At 40.7% G+C, this 14,374-nt stretch overlaps 1 protein-coding gene across 3 annotated transcripts; it reads right to left on the bottom strand.

Moving 5' to 3' along the window:
- Window positions 1–1,387: 1,387 nt before the first annotated feature.
- LOC109480318 (tankyrase-1-like) lies at window positions 1,388–14,054 on the bottom strand. 3 transcript variants are annotated; one of them, XM_019782508.1, is made up of 11 exons: window positions 13,824–14,054; window positions 11,850–11,906; window positions 8,537–8,629; window positions 7,803–7,901; window positions 7,162–7,260; window positions 6,517–6,615; window positions 6,030–6,128; window positions 5,438–5,536; window positions 4,939–5,037; window positions 4,113–4,186; window positions 1,388–2,921 (listed from the first exon to the last, which is right to left on the bottom strand). In XM_019782508.1, exons 1-10 carry the CDS (start codon window positions 13,854–13,856, stop codon window positions 4,115–4,117), a joined length of 849 nt encoding a protein of 282 aa, XP_019638067.1. In that variant the 5' UTR covers window positions 13,857–14,054; the 3' UTR covers window positions 1,388–2,921; window positions 4,113–4,114. The 3 variants fall into 3 exon arrangements, with proteins under 3 accessions (XP_019638067.1, XP_019638066.1, XP_019638068.1); XM_019782507.1 differs by lacking the exon at window positions 4,113–4,186; XM_019782509.1 differs by lacking the exons at window positions 4,113–4,186; window positions 11,850–11,906 and having other exon boundaries at window positions 13,824–14,046.
- Between the last annotated feature and the right edge of the window lie 320 nt (window positions 14,055–14,374).

Here is a 14,374-nt window from a genome sequence, read left to right as displayed (position 1 = left end):
CCCATTCGTCTGACTCACATACTCGAAGGAGTACAAAAGCGCTGCTGCAGAATCATGGGCATCCCTACGAACTCCTTACCTACCTTGGCGTCCAGGCGTGACCAGGCAACACTACGTGTCTTCCGGAGTATCCTAGATGATAAGGATAACCCACTGAACTGTTTTATATCCTGTCCATTGCATAGTGGCTATGACCTCCGACGAGTTAGACATGTCATGACTTCACATAGCCGTACTAAGAGACATGAACAGTCATTCTTCCCCAGAGCTAGCCATTAAGCTGTACAACATGAGCTAAGCGATGAGAACTGATATACATTGTACTTGCTGTTTATATTTGTTGCTGTTTATATTTGTTCGCTTTTTAGCTGTTTTTATATATGTACAACAATGTCCGTTTTTAATATAATAATGTATCGTTTTAAATCGTGTTCCTGAGAGCCCAGTGTTTTTACTGCATTTTGATGTAACTGTCAACGTATTTCATGGCACAAATTTATTTGTACAGGCAAGTTGACTGCAATAAAACTGAAACTACTATTAACGTAAAGTAAGGGGCTTGCTATCCGACTCAGCTACCTGTGACCTGACTAGGCAACAAATATGTCCTTCAGAATTTGTCCTTCGACCTTGTCCCGTCCCCCCTCCCCCACTAACAGTGAACACCCATAATTGCTATAATTACTATAGGTTCCCAATGGCCCCAGGGCGATAGGGTACTATGTATGCCTTTCTGTAATTTTTTTCCTTTCAAGAATCACATGGCCAACAACAGTACATCATACGTATCATATACCAATGGATTTAAGAAAATACATGTAAATTTCTAGATAGAAGAAAATGATCGCAATTTGAGAACATCTGTGATCCATATGATTAACTATGACCTTCGATAATACGTTTAAACGTAATACTACACAGATATAACTTTAGTACATACACCGTATCTAGCAAACGTAGATCGCAACGAAGGGTGAAAATACTCACCAATCTTCCTTGTTTTGGTGTAAATATTCTGACCCGTCTGTTGATATGTATAGAATAATTCATGTCGATCACAATTGTGAAGGCAGGAGCGTTAATAATAGATAAGGTAGCCTTTATTCTCAGGGCGTTGACACTTCCCACAACAAAGTGGGCTCTTCCAAAACTGGTCTAACCAGTTGAGGCCGATTTGGCGGTTGTGAGTTAAACGTTGCGGCGCACGATCATGTATGTGTGTGTGTGCATGTGTGTGTGTGTGTGTGTGTGTGTGTGTGTGTGTGCGCATGTGTGTGTTTGTGTGTGTGTGTATGTGTGTGTGTGTGTGTGTGCAAGAATGCTTCCAGAGGTTCTGGGTTCAAATCCATAGCAGATCTTTTAATTCAAGAACACTATAGGCAACACATAAGTGTCAAAAAGGTTTTTATATTCCAAGCCATTTGAAAACATACAAATCTTTTGTCCTTACGATAAACCTTTGCGGCCGTCAAGCGTTTTAATTTACAAAGTTTAGCCATATATTGATTAATATGAGGGCACACGTACTATAGAATAACACTGAATCATCTTTTACTTAATTTCATCATTTCCACAATTCTACAGAAAGAAACAAGTGCATTTTGGCAGATACTACACAAATTTTCTTTTCACCAACCACAATACATGTATAACTTTTTCCATTTCCAAAGCTTTAGAATGCCACAGATTCTTAATCTTAGGAATATGAGACTTAAAAAGAATTACCCCAAAAGTTTTCTTTGTGTTGAATTAAGAAAGTTGTCGATGTGCACTTATAGAATAATAATGACACTAATACGCACAAAAACAATACGTTGTGAAACAAAATGTAAAGCCTAGCTGTCGTACCATTAGCACTTGCTAGGTGGCGCCCCACACAAACTTCACCCTTCAAACTTCACAACATAACTGTGGCCCTTCCATTTAGCATTGCAAAATCCACGTTGCAGTGTTTTTAAAATCTAAAGAATTAATGTTACAAGAATCGTCGGATCACTAGCGTAACGCCAGAAGTAGCAAAGAATATTATGGTCTGTTTACGAAGGCTATTATGGTCTGTTTACAAAGAATATTATGGTCTGCTGAGGACTTTGTTGCGTCATACTCATACGTTTAAATGTCATCTATAGAGTGGTAAGTCTAAGATCCATGTCTTGATCTTTCTTTAAGGATTTGATATTGTGAATTTTCTGTTCTATGTTCTATTCTATGTTCTGTTCTATGTTTTGTTCTATGTTCTGTTCTATGTTCTATTCTTTTTCTAGTTTGGCGCTCATCTCACCTGTATTTCCCCACCTGTATTTGCCCCCCTCCCCCATTACATGCCACCCAAACACATGAATATTTTCCACAGTATTTTCAAAACAAACTTACAAGATTTAACGACGTTTTTTTTTCCATGATAATACTTTAGAGACACAAAAGTTCAAATCAATTTACATACTGATATATTGCTCGGTTAAATTTAAGAAAATATAAACTTAAGCTAATCCATTACTTTCCACCAGACAATATTAAATGATAACTGGACGGTCTACTCTAGATCAGTCGCTGTGAGAAACGTATTGCATAATCTACAAGCAGATTCTCTGGGGCAAGGGGAGTTTGCTAGTACATTATAATATTAGCCACCTGTAGCCATGAGACGTACAATGTATTGTATACTACTTGGCCAATCTGATGATTTCAAGACCTTGCAAAATTGACCCAAAGATCTGCTTTGAGATTACATATTGTATATCTGTAAACTAAACCGATGCATAACTACGTTTATAAGAGCTATATAGTCCCTCCCCCCATAACCGAACTGTAAGGTCAGGCCAAGCAATCTATTTTTGTTAGCGTCTCCCGGCAGCACTACGCATCAGCTGGATAGTTTCGTCGTCCAGAGATCTGGTCATATCTACCGGGGCGTCTCCCTCCTGTAGATGGAAAAAGACATAGCAGATATGAGGGTAAGTCGTATACATCTGTATCTGTATCTGTATAGCCGGTATAATGGCCCCTCGGCGTAACACACCATACATACATACAAATGTACGCCGTAACATATATTACATACCAAATATTCAAAGATGTACTACTATAGATTTTGACTTGGCTACAATGTCTACAAAACAGCTGAAGGTATACTACGAGCGATCGCTGTTTGTGTTTGTTTACATATGATACATATGCAGATTACTTGAAGACATATGCAAATTATTGGTAGGCAAATCAGCCAACTCTCACCCGCCTAACACTCCCTTGCCTGTTACGTTGGTATCGCTAGTATTAAGGTCATTAAGTTTCCTGAATTGAAAGCGGTTCAAGCTGGCTGATATCGAGGAGGTTTAGAATCCCTTTGCTGATGTGGAGATCGTGTTTTAATCGTACCATCAAGGAGGAAATGCCACTGTTATCCTAGGAATCTGTGAACCACCAAATCCGTCAAGACCGGTAAGTGCCCCCCTCCCCCCTTTTCCGATCCATAACTCATGAGCGATGCTCTAGCTGACTATAAGGTACGACGAAGACTGACGTGTTATCGTATTTAGAACCATGCCTATCTACATGTAGTTAGAGTTAGGGTCAGGCACGGTCCTGGATAGTCCCCGCGTATCCAAGAACGTAGATCTGCCCCAGACATGGTTCTGGAAACGCGTAGACTATCCAGAACCGGTATTAAAAGCATGGTTCTGGATACACGCTAGACTATATAAAGAGTAAGGAATAGACTGAAGACAGGAAGCGAGAGAAGCTTCTAAACAGAGAGATCCTAAGCTTCTAAACCGAGAGAAGGAAAGATTTTGATGAAGTAAAGGAGAGGTGACATCTGAAAGAGAGAAAAGTGAATATTAAGTTTCCTAAAGAGCTTCACTATAAGAGTGAAATGTGTTGTGACATCTGATGCTGGCTTTTCAAGTATCTGCTCTTATTAAACCAAACAGAAAAGGTTTTGCCTTCCAGAATTTCCAAAGGAAATTGAAAACACATTAAGAAAAGTGCCTTATAGCGTGCTGCAACGTTAACAGATGTCACAACGCTTGCATAGTCAGGACAGAGATATACAGTACTAAGTGAGTAAGTGTTGATAGCCGCCATTTTGGAAAATGGCCGCCAAACTCACGCACTGTTAGGTTTTAGCTGATAGCAATATCTCTCGGATTTCCTCGTCTTGTGTATTTTCCATGGGAGTTTCGCCATCCTGTGGTGAGAGAGGGTCAATTTAAGCGCCAAAGTTAGTCTAGAATGCATCTCTCTTTTTGTACACGTTTTCCTTGCTGTCCACGACTTTGCTGACGTCATTTTGTTCTTGAACTATGCAGCGTCTCTAACAAACTTTCTCCGAAAAAGCAAATCAATACAATGTTACAGAATCTAACATGCTTTTAATAGGAGGCTCTTTTTAGCAAATATTAATGCTTCCTTTGTAAAACATGTTGAGCTCGTTTTTTTGCAGCAAATCATGGGGTATTTTATCAGCTTGGGGTGTTGCTTATTGCTCAGCAAAGCCAGGGTCATCAAGGAAAAAGCTGAAGAACAAACAAAAAATGTCATAAGAAAGGGCTTCACAAAATATTATGTGCCAGCATTTATGCAAAATAAGTCTTAGTTTCATATGCGATAAACTACAGTTATAACAGACTGATAGCATTAGTAAAAAAATTGTCAACGTAAAACGATTCCCGTGCTATGTATACGTAGTTCCGCCATATTGGAGTGCATTGTATTAGATGACGTCAGTTCCGCCATATTGGAGTACATTGTACTGGATGCTGCTGTACTCCAACATGGCCGCCGACTGATTCCCAATATATAATTAATCATTATAATGTAAACGAAAAGCCTTTGCTGGGTCAACTGCATCCAAATTGTGTATTGTTCGGTACATGTCGTGGTGTTATTATGACAAAAATGTTAGATGTATCAGATTAAGGTTATCGAAAATGTATATACCTCGTTCTTGATGGTTGGATCTGCCCCGTGCTTGAGTAGCACTCTGACAGACTTGCGCTTGCCCTTTTTCGCGGCGATATGCAGAGGTGTCTGTTCGTACTGTGGAGAGATCAACATTATGGTCAAACAGTTGGCATTAGGGCTGTAAATAGACTACTAGTATGTTTTGCATTCATTATTGCGAAACGACGCTTAAAACTTCAGTACGAGCTATCGTGTGTGAATGTTACTTAGTGCATGGAAATAAGACAACAAAATTATCCTGACAAATTTGAATATTCATAGCAGTTCCTGGTCATCACGAATTTCATATTAAAAAAACACTATTTCATTATAATCTTATACAAACTGACTATGATTTCATGCTCAGCGTATTGTCATAGAATATGTCAACTTCCATCATAAAAAAACTCGTAGATATTTGCACATTTATATGTAAAATGTCCCTACAGCTGTGATGACCGAATTCGAAAGATGACATGATTATGAAGAGTCCTACTTCGTTTTGGAGGTTGACCTGCGCCCCTCCCTTCAGCAAGGCGTCGACAACAAGTTCATGTCCGCCCATGGCAGCCTTGTGGAGGGGTGTGTAGCCGTACTGTAGAGGTAAAAACATGATTTTTGAAGTAAACTTTAAAATGATTGAAAGTACTTTACTATCGCTCTATATCCAAATAAAACACACCCAATCCCACCGCTGACACCAGTGTTACGCTTTATGGAGTGACTGAGAAAAACATGAGAAATGGTCAGACCAAACCGTGACCCAAAATGGAACACGTCTTCTGTTCAAATGACGCTAGATGGAACAATATGAAGAAAGGAACACTAGAAAGGTAATATTTGCAAAGCAAAGCAAATACATAATATTTACTTTCATTTACTCGTCTAGCCTACATACTACTGCTCTGTAACGTTGATTCAAACACATTCATACATATGGTGACCAGTCCCTCCAACTTGCAACATACAATGTAATCCAACACCACAGGTTTTCTGCTACAGCACCAGTTAACATGGTGACAGCCGCCTGGCCCATGTCATTGACCTTATTCATTAGGAGAAGAAGAAGAAACGGAGCAAAAACTCACCTTCATCTGTGCGTTGACGTCTGCCCTGTTCTCTATCAAAACCTCCACAGCTTCTAGGTGACCTCCTGAGCAAGCTTCGTGGAGGGGTGTGCTTTCTTTCTGAAAAGAGGATGTAAAAAACATTGTTAGTTAAAAAATTTCCAAGTAAAGTCTTACGAGCATTTTTACATTGTTTTCAGCACTATTTAGTGTTGAAGTAAATTTCAGTGTGCCATGATAATGTATCATATATCGCTGTGTGTTTTATAGGAAATAAGACATAGGAAGAAATAGGACATAAAATGAAACTAGAATATATGGTCAGACAGGAGATTTATAAAACCCCTGCTGCTATAAAATTGCAACATGATGTAACCCAAGACCAGTAACCATGGTGAGAGACAGTCTGGTTCAGTCAGGTCAGAGGTCATTGTTTGGAGAAGAGGAAGAAGAAACGTAGCAAAAACAATATGTTTTCCTTCAGTAAATATAATAAAATCTAATTTACCATGTTCTTTCCGTTTATGGGGGCTCCTGCGCGGCAGAGTTCCGCGACGACCTCATGTTGACCCCAGTTAGCAGCCTTGTGCAGCACTGTGTCGCCGTACTGTGGAACAACAACCCGTGACAGTTTTTCTCCATTCCAACATTATTCATAACTAGACATGGTCATGGCACACCCAAGTTATATCAACTTATTCTATGCCGCCACAGGACATGACAATATTCATTTTTACTTGAGTTAAGTGAGAAAAGTCGTGTAAAGTGCCTTTCCCAATGGCACAAGATCGGCGGCATGTCAGGACTCGAACCCGGAACCTCTTGGTTCCAACTGGAGCACTCTGCCGCTACGCCACACGACCCATGGCAGTTGTTAAGTAGGTTTGAAGAGCAACGGTTTTCGCTAAAAAAAGTTACTCAAGCGACTGGAGTTACTGTTTTTGGTGTATCTTATTACCTGGATCTCTAACCTTCATCGACGTAAGAAACAGTTTCTCTGTACAAAATGAATTAAGGATAGTTTACATGTAAAGGTAAGTGGTGAATGCAAGCAACTGAAGATTTAGACCTAAATGTGCAGCATTCTACGTATCGCTCTAACGAATACCATCCCTGTGACAAGAGTAAATCATTACCCTGATGCTGCATGTACCTTGTCTTTCTCCTTGAAGTTTGCGCCCTTGTCTAGGATGGCCCTCACAACGGCCACGTCACCCCCCTGTGCGGCCTCGTACAGAATAGAACATCCTGCCTGAAGGACAAAAAAGAACACCGTATTTCAATAAAATCTAAATCACTAAATAAAAAATAAATATCTTACATATCCACGGTGAGAATCTAGTCTGGGTGACCGATTATTTTTCGGGCCGGAGTGTGCAAGGAGCATCGTAGCAAATTGGGATTGGCACCCAGGCTAGTGCGAACAGAAATTGAAAAATAGTGAACGACTACCCTCGACTATCTGATCTGAATTGCCTGGTAAATATAAATTGTGCAAATAAGTCAATGAATAATACTGACATATGCATATTTAGAAATATATAGTATATAGCAAGACTAAGCACTGCGTTTTCGCTAAGGCCGCGTTTTAAATTTGTGTACGCGCCTACGGATAATTTAAGAACACTAAACTCCAAGCTGGACGTACATGAGCCGATATAGCAGAATTATTTTCCCATCTACTAGATGTTTTAAAGCAACATCTCATGTGTGGAGGCATTTTTGGACATTGCTTTGTACTTGATGGACTAGTGAAAGAAAGCATCACGCATATTTACAGTTGAAATGGGTTACTTTGTTCTTTGCGTTGACATCTGCCCCGGCCCTCAGCAGGATCTCGACCACGTGGATGTTGTTGGTGCTGGCCGCCATGTGAAGTACCGTGTCCCCATCCTGTTAAGACATAAAAGATCCTCCCAAAGTTTAGTTATGGAGTGTAGGATCCTTATTGTATATCCATTGTAAGATGGCTCCAGATCGTGAGTGAAAAGTGCAACCTTAGCCTCTAACAGACTAGCAATAGAGGGTCTAGCCATATAGGCAGAATAATGTAGCCTAAGTGTCAGCCTTTTTAGCTTTTGTCCGCTCCCCATGATCCGCTACCGGCCGGCTACGAATAATTAATATGCCAAGAGAATTTGCCACCGTAGAGTTCACTTCGGTGGGGAAAATTATCTCTCCCGAGGACTGACTCTCATGGCCAATTATTTTTCCTTTTTTTATCAGTAGCTAACTCTTCGATCCTTTTCCCCGTAGGAAGGCTTGGTGGAGGCTGTGGCAACCTAAGAACATTTGATATCGATGTACGTACTTCAGGGAGCGAATCTGGAGGACATTTGTGTAAATTGTGTAAATGGTGAGTACTCTTGCAACCGTTACGCAGATTTTTAAATGCAATCAACATTGTGAAAAGGTGAACCTAAAACAGTTTATGATTGTGAACGTAAATTTAATGGCAACTCTGGAACAAATTGTCAAAATAGACAGAAAAAAATGTAATTATTAAACAATCTTTAAGGTAAACTTACCGGGTCCTGATAGTTCACATTTAACCCATCCTTCAGGAACTTTTCCACCTTGTCTTCATGTCCACCAATGGCGGCATCATACAGGGACGAGTACTGCGGGAAAAGGAACAGAGGAACTACGTCACTTCCTGTACCAGATGGGTACGTCATATCCTGTGAGTCACGTACCTTTAATACTGATAGTCATAGTCAACGACGTCATATGACGTGCAAGCGTTTGCTTGATGGTAGTTATAGATGTAACGTCAGACGTTTGGCAGGTAAAAAGCTGAAGGGTAAAATAGCTGGGGTTTAGACGACACTATGCTGTTACTAACTATAAACTTGCTGTTACTATTTATGTCTTTACGATACACTATTTAATGATATACACATGTATATATATGCATATTTAGAGAGAGAGAGAGAGGGGGGGAGAAAGAGAGAAACCGGTAGAGAGGCAAATAGGTACATAAATGAATAGATAGATATACATTGTAGATAAAAAGATAGATATAGGGGTGTTAAATATAAAAAAATAGCTAGGTCAGCTAGCTAGCCGGGATTGCAAAGAGGATTAGAATGCTTCTTGGTGGGTGTCCCAGACAACGGTTAGATCATGAAATATACTCATAAAAAATACAGCTCTGTGGATGTCAGCAGCTCTTACAAACAACCACTACGATTTCAGCAAGTACTGTGAGGCATTGTAGCCTGGGTACCATCCCGGTTAGTTTACGTCCGCTACCACACTTGTGGGAGCGACTGCGGGAGCGGACGTAAACTAACCAGGATGGTAACCAGACTAGAGACATTGCTGAACTAGCTTCTTTGTTGGGTTGGGTTGGATGACACATCTTGGCGAGGCCAGCTTTTTGTGCTAGAAACTTCTCGAGGGACAACATACGTCACAAGTTGTGAGATTCCTCAAGAATCACTTAAGCTGACCTCAAGCCCTTCAGCTACGAAGTGGTCGTGGTCTTTCTAGTTGGCTCATTGTGATATTTGTACTGGTGCTACGTATAAAACATGCCATATTTTCGCGCTGTTTCATCGTTGCTGTTGCCAAATTCTGCACGGCCTCTACAAAATCCAGACGAGTTACGTGTCCGCATATTCTGTATCTGTATAGCCGGTATAACCGCCCTTCGGCGTAACACACCAGCTTCGCAGGCACGCGGCGCGGCGGCAGCTGGCTACATTGCACCGACCGGCTTGTTACACCTTACATGTACGTCTAACTCTTAACATTGTTTACAGCTATCTAATAATGCCTCTACTGTACTTGATGACAGCGAGTTCCAGTCTGCGATAGTTCTAGGAAATGATGTGTTTTTGAACTAAAAATATTGAGCTAAACCTTTGTTCAGCTGATGTCAACATGACTAATTTGTGCCATACGGCGACCACAACACGCGCATGCCCTCTCTCTAACCACTCGAATGGGATGATGCCGAATTTTTGGCTATATTTACATCCGGGTCCCTCGGGGGGACACAGACTAAGCAATGGCTCGTTCCTCGCTTCCCGAAAAGGCAATGCAGCCAGGCCTCGGAGTCTTCGCGATCCTCAAAGGCGATTTGTTTAAACCTTAAAGTCCGAAGCCGGATCACTAGAGGGTTTATCCATGGCACGTTGCCCATCTGGCTATCATCATACTTTTTTCCAACAAAAACAAAGATCACTTTACACATTTAGTTTGAAAATGGCATTTTCCAAACCGTTTTGAATCATTTATATACGATATTAGTTAACCGTACCTATTTCAGTGGTATATGTCAAGGAGAAGCTACATGACCTTGCAGTTCAAAGAATTTCAACGTCTTAAATTACTTTGGACAAGTGCAGGCAACCTCCACTTTACACATTTAGATTGAAAATGGCAGTTTTCAAACCGTTTTTAATCATCTATATACGATATTATGTTAGATAACCGTACCTATTTCAGTGGTATATGCCAAGGAGAAGCTACATGACCTTGCAGTTCAAAGAATTTCAACGTCTTAGATTACTTTAGAACAAGTGCAGGCAACCTCCACTTCACACATTTAGATTGAAAATGGCATTTTCCAAACCGTTTTGAATTATTTATATACGATATTAGCTAACCATACCTATTTCCGTGGTATATGCCAAGGAGAAGCTACATGACCTTGCAGAAGTTCAAAGAATTTCAGCGTCTTAAATTACTTTAGAACAAGTGCAGGCAACCTCGACTGGGCTTGGCTAATGCACGTATAGAATATGATATTCCTGAGAGAAACATGTGTACCGGAGTGTATGCCCCAGCGAACATGACAGTACAGTGATATTGTGATCCTCAGTGACGCAATGGAAAGATATTTGACGTTAACTGAGAGTACCGCTATCAGAATGTCGGCTGTGTCGGTATGCTGTATCTGTCAGGAGGTATGTGAGCGAAGGGTGGGAACATACGCCCGGCACGGTTTGTTTTAGCCTCCGTAGCAGGCTTATAGAACTGGGGATTTGGTGGTCTTCGGCTGTTTTCTGATTAGCCTAGTTCTAGGTCGGCTATGTTGTCTATATGCAATCAGAAAATAGCACATAAAAGCTCCCAAAGACCCTGAAGACCCCCAAACCTCCAGTTGTTGGCATGCTATGAAGGCTGGGTTTGTTTTCGCATAACCAGGCAGGGTTAGTGACATGTACTAGGCGTATGTACATGTACAGTTTGCAAACTTTGCAGGGTTTCAGTTTGCAAGCGCAGGGATGGATGGCAAAGGTTTCAACCTTGCTTAGGCCTTTTCTTAAACACGCTGCAACTATATTGGCAGAATCTACTGTGACTATTGAAGCAGTAGTAGGTCTTGGGGAGGTTTTGCAGCGTCTATAAAACGAGCATTTGGCCAAAGAGAGAAGCAAGGAGTATTACACAGTTAAAGGGAAAATGGGGACAGCTCTAGTTTCTATGCTCCGACAAAGGGTTAGGTTTAGGGTTGCCTGAACATCTACTTTTACTTTACTTTATTGGAGACTGACAACACATCAGTACACGGGTCAACAAGGCAGTCGAAACTGGTAGCAGATGTCCCACAATTACAGACGTTATACAAACATCTAACTGTAAAATACAAGGCCTGAAATTTGTTGAGTTGTCGGAACATAGGGGTGTAGCCTACATGGCGACTTTATCAAAAGAGTGGCAGGGAAGAGAGATAGTGTCATTGAGTGACTCAGCTTGTTAATTCAGCTGTCAGTAGCTTGAGCTGTAGAGGACATAGCCGGGGAATGGCTGTCATGAGCCAGAGCGGCTGGGTTCCAGGCTAAGAAGCTTAAAACGTTTGCGGGATCACAAAGGAACGAAAAATGAAACCTTTGCATACTCCGGATCTGACTTGCACAGATAGGACAGGGCCACGGTGTCACCACTCTTCAAGAGAGCATCATATGTACACACAGACAGAAAAAAATAGGAGGAGAGAGAATAAAAAGCCTAGTTAGATGTGACAGTAAGATAATATTTTAGTTAGTAACTGGATAAAGGTTCATCTTTACTAACTTAGATGTGATTTCTTGTCACTGTTGTCCAGTAAGTTAAGTTTGTTTGAGGAGAAAATTGTACAAACAGTCAAAAAGCTGAGATCGAATATGTAAACTTAACGTAGCCGCTATACATCTACATCTAAGTGGGGAGGGGGCGAAGTGGTAAAAGGTGGTATATGTTGCAGTAACTTTGAAATTCACAATACAGCCTTTAAGAATGCTACATTGAACAACTTGCATAATAATCACACCGGTTGACAATGATAGAAAATCTAGAAAACATCACAATTAGCGGCTGCAGGGGTTGATATACTTTTCTGAAGCTAGGTCGTTATTTTAAACGAAATAACTATCACTGCTATGTCATATTCATTCGATTCGAACCATTTCATTTTTGTCTTGCAGAATATATTTTTCCTTGTACTTAAACTTCAAAATGGCGATCTGTCTAACAACTGCAGTAGGTCTAGGTCATGAGTTTGTCACAGAAAACCAGTCCGGTATTGCGAGACAACGATTCGAATGTCAAGTGCCGCTGTTTTATGCAGCGACAGGTGCATCTAGCGTGAGGTCAGAGGTCAAGGCCTCACTACTACAGATAACCCATTTTCCCACATTATTGACCTAGAATGTAGGCTTGCCAGACCCCCTATACTACTTTTCATATCATAGTCCTCGTTCCAGGCCATTTGAATATCTAGCCTGATATATTGATATGCATGTATGGAAAAGAAACACAATATCTGGTAGGCAATGTAAGAATTGCATAAATATTAATGTACAACAGACATCAGTGATATGATGTCTACTCTAAACCATTCCTATTGTATATATTTCAGTGCTAGCATGCCATTTTACATTGATATTCTGACGCAAGTTGCCAAGAGGATTATACCATTCGTTCACACTCATGGGGGTTACGTATTAAAAGAAATAATAAAAAATCGTCTATATTATTTTCATTCACTAATAAACGTTTACCCTGTCCATATTTCATACGAATATAGTTTCGGGACATAGCTTTGAAAATACTGGAAACAGAATTTTGACCGATAAGAAGGAAATTTTCCACCCCCTTGGTTAAATGGTACAACCCAAACTTGACAGGCCGGCAGCTGTTCTAGTAAAATTGCAGCCGGCAAGCTGACAAAAATATGAGCAGCGCTCCAGAAAGGAGGTTATAAAGATATAAATTCCCCATTCTTCATATGCTATGTGGCTTTTCTGTATTTATTACTTCTAGTTTCTTGTGTTTTTGAAATTATATCTAAAATGAAAATGTCGTCAAATATCTTGATATGACCGGTTTTTGGAAATATCTACTAGTTGATGTTTATTTGATACATAGAAATAATACATTATCATATTCAACTTGTAATTTACGATCCAATTTGCAGACAAAATTATACTTGTCTCGCATTCTTTCTATTATCGTCTTTTAATTGATAATCAGATACCCATAAAATGGACTCTTCCGCTACAGCATTCAGATACACTACCGAGCAAAATATACAGTCATTTGGCACTGTGAACCTTGCTATGGAACTCCTAGCCTGAGCTGAACCTAATTGATACAAAACTAAAAGGAAAAGGGCGAAAAAAATCGCCAAGAAAAGGACATCACATATAAAGGGGTGTCTATGCGGTATCTATAGTTAGAAGGGCGGTCGGGTGTAACCAGTATTACAGCACTGTCGTCATATACACGACAGCTGTGGGCACACACTCACTGTCACCCGAAATTCTAATTAAAAAACATCGCCTTTTGCGAGCACAGAAAGGTACAAAGGAGCTGTAGTCTTACCGCAGAATCGTCCAACCCGTTCGCGTTGGCCATGTTCCTTCAGAATATCCCTTCAAAAAGACGCAGAAACAATCCCGCTCGCCTCTCCCCAACTCTCAGACCTCCCGGTCGACGGATCCAAAATTAGTCAATGGCTGGTGGACGGACGACTGTGTCGGCATGTGGGAATGCGGGTGTCTGCTAGGGCGGAGGGACACAGTGTGTCAATACCCGCCGCGCCAAAAATACACCCGCTGGATCGGGCCGGTTCACTGGAAAACCGAGAAGAGTATATTGGCGCCCCTCATTTGCATACATTCCACTGCTGTCTGTTCGGGGATGGTCATGGAAGGTCATCGCCTAGGCTAGTGACAAGTTGAAGTGCAGTAATCTCCAAGCAGATCATAGGGTGGCAAAAATACAGTATATACGTATCAAATTGGCCAGGCAGTACAGTACGCTACATTCAACTTAAGTGTGAAAAGAAACGCACTTTACATAGAGATAACTCATAGCCATAGTACATTAGAAAATTAGATCCAGTCATTTTTTGGTATCTCGAAGTTCAAACG

The sequence above is a fragment of the Branchiostoma belcheri genome, unplaced genomic scaffold, assembly GCF_001625305.1.
Source record: "Branchiostoma belcheri isolate BF01 breed outbred unplaced genomic scaffold, Haploidv18h27 scaffold50, whole genome shotgun sequence".
NCBI classification, from domain to species: domain Eukaryota; kingdom Metazoa; phylum Chordata; class Leptocardii; order Amphioxiformes; family Branchiostomatidae; genus Branchiostoma; species Branchiostoma belcheri.
The sequence above is the reverse complement of the archived record's forward strand: the minus strand, read 5'-3'. Positions and strand labels throughout refer to the sequence as shown.